The sequence below is a fragment of the Aethalodelphis obliquidens genome, unplaced genomic scaffold (genome assembly GCF_003676395.1).
Source record: "Aethalodelphis obliquidens isolate GAN/ISIS:26980383/991018 unplaced genomic scaffold, ASM367639v1 scaffold11, whole genome shotgun sequence".
Classification (NCBI taxonomy): Eukaryota; Metazoa; Chordata; class Mammalia; order Artiodactyla; family Delphinidae; genus Aethalodelphis; species Aethalodelphis obliquidens.
The window spans coordinates 45455558-45460827 of NW_020837955.1; the positions used below are offsets into that span (position 1 = coordinate 45455558).

General features: G+C 65.0%; 1 protein-coding gene across 1 annotated transcript in view; it reads left to right on the plus strand.

Annotated features, from left to right (window-relative positions):
- The window catches only part of PRAP1 (proline rich acidic protein 1), a 4264-nt gene extending 1527 nt beyond the window's left edge, over nucleotides 1–2737 (plus strand). The window contains exons 2-5 of the mRNA XM_027113148.1: nucleotides 951–1017; nucleotides 1668–1717; nucleotides 2250–2353; nucleotides 2483–2737. Of these exons, the coding sequence (XP_026968949.1) occupies nucleotides 951–1017; nucleotides 1668–1717; nucleotides 2250–2353; nucleotides 2483–2706 (445 nt within the window). The 3' untranslated portion in view covers nucleotides 2707–2737. The remainder of the gene's footprint in view (nucleotides 1–950; nucleotides 1018–1667; nucleotides 1718–2249; nucleotides 2354–2482) is intronic.
- Nucleotides 2738–5270: the final 2533 nt, after the last annotated feature.

A 5270-nucleotide genomic window follows, 5' to 3' on the forward strand; every position in this document is an offset into this window, starting at 1 on the left:
GGGAGGGGAGGGGAGGGGAGGGCAGCGCCCACCCGGTACTGAGGCCTCAGTTTGGTGATGAAGGCTCTCAGCCCAGCAACTCCACTGGGGGCCTGTTGTCTTGTATTTTAATAATGCAAAAGACACGGGGCACATGCACACCACACACGCGCACGCTACGCACACCCACACCACGCACACGGCAATGCACACGCACAGGCACGGGCGGGTACCGTAACCCAACGCCACGCATCCCCGCCGCAGTCAGCCCCGGCCGTCCTCTGCTCTCCCGACCCGGTCTGTCTTGGGTGAGGCCTCCTCGCTGCTGAGTCCCTTAGTCGCCTTCTGTCCTGTGCGTCCCTCCACACTTCCTGCCTTCGGCCATTGCTCCTCAGAGCCCCTGCTTGGGCTGGGTCCTCGAGCTCCTTGAGGTCAGGCTAGACGTGTCCCGGCGGAGCACCCCATCTTCCCCGCCCCTCCTGGGCTTCCCGCCCAGGTAACGGCCCCGGCGTCCACCCACGGCTCTGGGACAGAGCGAAGTGCTACCTGCCTCTGAGGAGCCACGGGCACAGCCTCAGGGCTGCTGCGGGCTTGAGCGCCTGCCAGCTGAGCCCCAAGCCCGCGCCCCATCAGTGCTACAGCCCCACTGCGCCAGGCCCCGACGGTGCGGCCGGCACAGGCCGCGGAGCCAGAGGCAACGCTGGGACCACCAGATCCACGCGGTAACCCGGGCCTGCAGGGTGGGGTCCAAGGGCCCGGGAGCAGGTGTGGGCCTGTGGAGGCCCCATCTCTGTGCCTGCGTGGCCTGCTCTGTGATGTGGGGGACAGTAAACCACCTGTGGACCTGATCAGGACCCGGCCCTTGGCCCCCCTGGCTGGACCATCGCCGGCCCTGCCAGGCGTCATGTCTGGAGGTCGCGGGGCAGAGGCAGAGCCTTGCCTGTCTCTCACTCTCCTCCCTGGTCCCCCAGGCTTCTCCTGATCACCAGCCTGGGTGCTGTGTTTCTGCTACAGGCGAGCTCAGCATGGACCCCCCAGGTACGTGCGGGGTCCTCACCCAGCTGCCCCGTGGCTTCCGCCCTCAGCCCCACCAGCAGGGGGTGGAGAAAGGCACCAGCTGGCCTAGGGCAGGGGAGGCGTGGCACCCATGGGATTGCAGATCCTGTGCACCGGGCGGGCCCGTGGGCACTGGGGGGACCCTCAGGATGAGGGGAGCGGCCCCTCTGCGGGGTCTGATGGACAAGCCACAACCACCCCAGGTGAGCCAGGTGGAGGAGGGGGCCTGATGACGCTCACCTGTGCTGTGAAGCCCAGGGCACTTCCACATGCAGGGCTGCCCAGGGGCCAGGACTGTGCTGGGGCCGTGTTCTTCACCAGCCGTACACCCTGGGAGTGCCAGGCGAAGAGGGAGACACAGGAGGACCAGCACAGCTGTCCCACAGCTGCCGGGCACCGGTCACTGGGCTGGGTCACCCGTTTCATTTGCTCCCCTGCCCCACTGGCCCCGCAAGGAAGTACGGGCAGAGGAACCGGCCCCCCTTCCTCAGGCCACCAGGGGACAGGTGGTGCAAGTATAGACCCCATGCTGTCCCCAAGTCTCCCCCAAAGCCACACGGCCTCCAGCCAGTCCCCAGAGGAGGACCCTTGGAGGACCACACTGAGCCTCACTTGCGACCTCTCTCTTCCAGGTCCTCGTCCAGACCAAAGGCAAAGCCGGGGCTGAGCAGGGCACAGAGGAGTGAGTGCCCCCGGCAGCCTCTTGCGCCTTTCCCTGTGCCCCCTTCGGGCCTGCCTTGAGCTGGGGGCCTTCATGCATGGAGGGGGGATCCTGTCCAGCAGCTTTGGGGAGGGGAGGCACGGGAGCCCCTGAGATCCGTGAGCAACCGAGCAGAGCGCGGGGCCTGGAGGATCCAGTCCCCCCTCCTGCCCCGCCCAGCTCCCCTGCTCCCCCGTAGCCTCCAGGGTGGCTCCCGCCCGGGGTGGCCAAGGCAGCAGACCGAGCCAGCCGTGCCCCCTTCCCCTACCCATGTGAGACGGCCGGCCAGGCAGGAGGACGCAGCACCACCTGTAGACTGGGCTCCGCTGACCTCTGCACAGGAGGGAGCCCTGGCCAAGCCCATGGAGCCTTCTCAAGGCCTCCCCTTCGGGGACCTTCCTGGGCCCGACGCCGGCACGCCTGGCCCGAGGGTCTGGGTTGGGGGTTGGGCAGGGGTGCCGTCCTGGGGTCTCCCGCTGCACACAGTGACCTGACCCAGACGCTCTTGCTACAGGGCCTGGGGCGCCCGAGCGGTGGAGCCTCCGGAGAAGGACAGCCAGCTCATGTGGTTCCTCATGGCACCAAAGCTCTTGGCCACCACTGGGGAGAAGCGGCAAGGTCAGGGCAGGCGCTGTCCCCTGGGGAGAGGGGTGCAAGTTCATGGCAGGGGGCTCGCAAGGGGCCGACTTGGATGAGTGAAGCCTCGGGAGGGAAACTGAGGCCACACTTCCCTGTGTCTGTCCCTAGGTGCCGAGGCCCTGGCAGAGACCGAGGACACCCTGGACCGTGTCCCAAGCCCCAGGTGGGGCCCTGAGCCTGACCATGACAGCCTGCACCACAACTGGCCCGAGGAGGCCCAGGGGGAGGCAAGGCCCTGGGCTTGGGTGCTGCCACCTCAGCAGGTGCTTCAAGGGCCAGAGGAGGACCGAGACCACATCTACCACCCCAAGGAGGAGCCCTGGGAGCCTTGACCCCCGCACAGCTGCAAAAATAAACCCTGCAAAGAGGCGGCGGCCACATATGTCTTCAAGAACAGTGATTGTGGACCCCACCTGCTCTGTCTGGGAGAAGGGGGGCCACAGGCTGGCCCCGGGCAGCCCCAGGCTGACGCTTGGCTCCTTGCACCCAGCGCCCATGCGTTGGGAGCTGTCTGCTTCCCCCAGGCCTCCTCATGTGCTGGGGTGCGGACGGAGCTACTCTGGGCTCCCCGCGGACAGGACCGGAGAATGGAAAGGACTCAGGAGCAGGGAGCCCAGTCGCTGACTGCTCGGGGACGGGGGGGCAAGTGGACAGGTGCTCAGGGGGACGGGGGACAAGTGGACAGGTGCTCGGGGACGGGGGGGGCAAGTGGACAGGTGCTCAGGGGGACAGGGGACAAGTGGACGTGCTCAGGGGGACGGCAGGCAGGTGCACAGGTGAGTGGGGGTGGACTTGGGCCCAGCCTTTCTGTCCTCATTTTCTGGGCAGTTGCCGGCGCGCTCTGAGGTGACCAGTCCTCTGACACGGCCTGGCTCAGCAGGCCTGATGTTGCAGACGCAGGTATAGGGTCACTGGAATTTTCCACAAGTTGTACATGTGCTGGGGTGTGTGCAAGTGCAGGCGGGGTTTCTGTGTGGCAGTCGCGCTCCGGCATCGGGCGGGAAGCACTTGGTACCTGAAACTTCTCTGCCGCCCAGACTGAGCCTGCTGGGGGCTAAGACAGAACGAGGCTCCCGGCTGCTCCAGAGGCCGTGGGTCTGTCCTGGGGACCTCGCGTGCCCTACAGCTCCTATGTCACCCCACGGGTCCCAAGCTCCTGGAGGCCTCAAATGGCAGCCTCACCCCAAGATGCGCTGCTCAGAGGCGTACATGCCTCCCGGCTTCGAGGCCCCACAGACAGAAGCTCTTTTGCCCTCAGTACCAACGAGGAGATTGAGGCCCCGGTGGTGACCTGCTCAGACCTGAGGTCGATGGTGGCCACGGCCCTGGGCAGCCCAGGGTGGTGTTCGTGGCCAAGTCTCTCTCCAGCCCTGCTGGAGCCAGGTCCCCAGTGGGCACTGCCTGCCCCTAGGGCACAGCCGGAGACCCACAGGAGCAGGGGACTTGGGGGTGAGCAGGAGACACTGGCAGAGGCCACAGGCCAGCTCAGCCCCCTGTGACCCCCGCCCCCCAAACTCCCAGGCGCACTGCCGCTGCTCACCCCTTCTACAGAGGGTGCTGAGCGTGGATCCCCTGCCTCTGCTCTCCGGCGTCACTAGGCAGTACTGCTTCTGCAGAGTGACCGCTGCTGGGTGAGGCATCCAGGCAGGGAATAAGACACCTGAGGTCCTTCCCGGGAGCCGCAGCCCTGGCTCCCCTGATGTAGTGTTCCTGCCGGGGACCCGGGATGCTGCACCTGCGTCTGGGGGCACAGGCTCTTGGCCAGGCAGTGCCCAGCGACCCTCATCCCCACACACCCGAGCCACAGGGCAAATGTGACCCACCACACCTGTGGAACGTTCTTCCTCAGTGGACGGCTGGCAAGGGTGGTCTGTGCTCTTCCCTGAGTCTGAGCATTGGGCTGAACCCAAGACCCTTCTGGTGGGCACTGGGGCCCCCCAGCAAGAGCCTGGACTAGTGGAAAGTACTGTCATACTGTGACTTACAATCAGAAATGTGCGCGGTCTTCATCCCTGATGTTGGCGCCGAGCTCCTAAAACCCTTGGAATTTCCCGAGTGATGGGCGTGATAAAGTTGTCCTTTGCTGTGTGACGGAGGTGACTCTGGGAAGGTCCCTAAGGATGGGGTCGGTTGCAGGGAAGTGACCAGGAATAGAGATTTGGAACCTCCAGCCCCACACCCAGACCTCGGGGAGGGGCGAGGGGCTGGGGGTCAGATCAATCACGAGTGGCCAGTGACTGAATCCAACAGCCTGCGTAGTGAAGGCTCCACAGAAACCCAGGAGGATGCGTCTGGAGAGCTTCGTGGTGGTGAGCACGTGTAGGTGCGGGGAGAGGGGCGCTGGAGAGGGCACGGAAGCCCCTCCCCGTACCTCATCCACCTGGCTGGTCCTGAGTCCTATCCTTGTAGGATAAGCAGTGATCTAGGGAGTGAATGTTTCCCTGAGTTCTGTGAGCCGCTCTAGAAAACTAACTTGAGACTGAGGAGGCGTCAAGGGAACCCTCTATCTACAGCCAGTCAGTCAGAAGCCCGGGTGCCCCCCTGGACTTGGGACTGGCATCTGGAGTGGGGGCATCGCGGGGGGCAGTCCTGTGGGACTGAGCCCTGAACCTGCGGGATCTGACGCGTCCCCGGGCAGGGGGTGTCAGAACCAAGCGGACTGCAGGACACCAGCTGGTGCTGAGGGGCTGCCTGGCGGTGGGGGGAGCCCCCTGCCCTTCCCCCCACGACACATAGTGGAATTGGTGACCGGAATCATTAAACACCCTAGTGCCAAAATGGGCAAGAGATTGACCACTCATGTCACCAAAGAAAACAGAAGGCACACACACCCATGAGATGTTCAACGCCATTAACGGTCAGAGAACTCACCGCTACAGTCCCCTTAGAGCGGCTC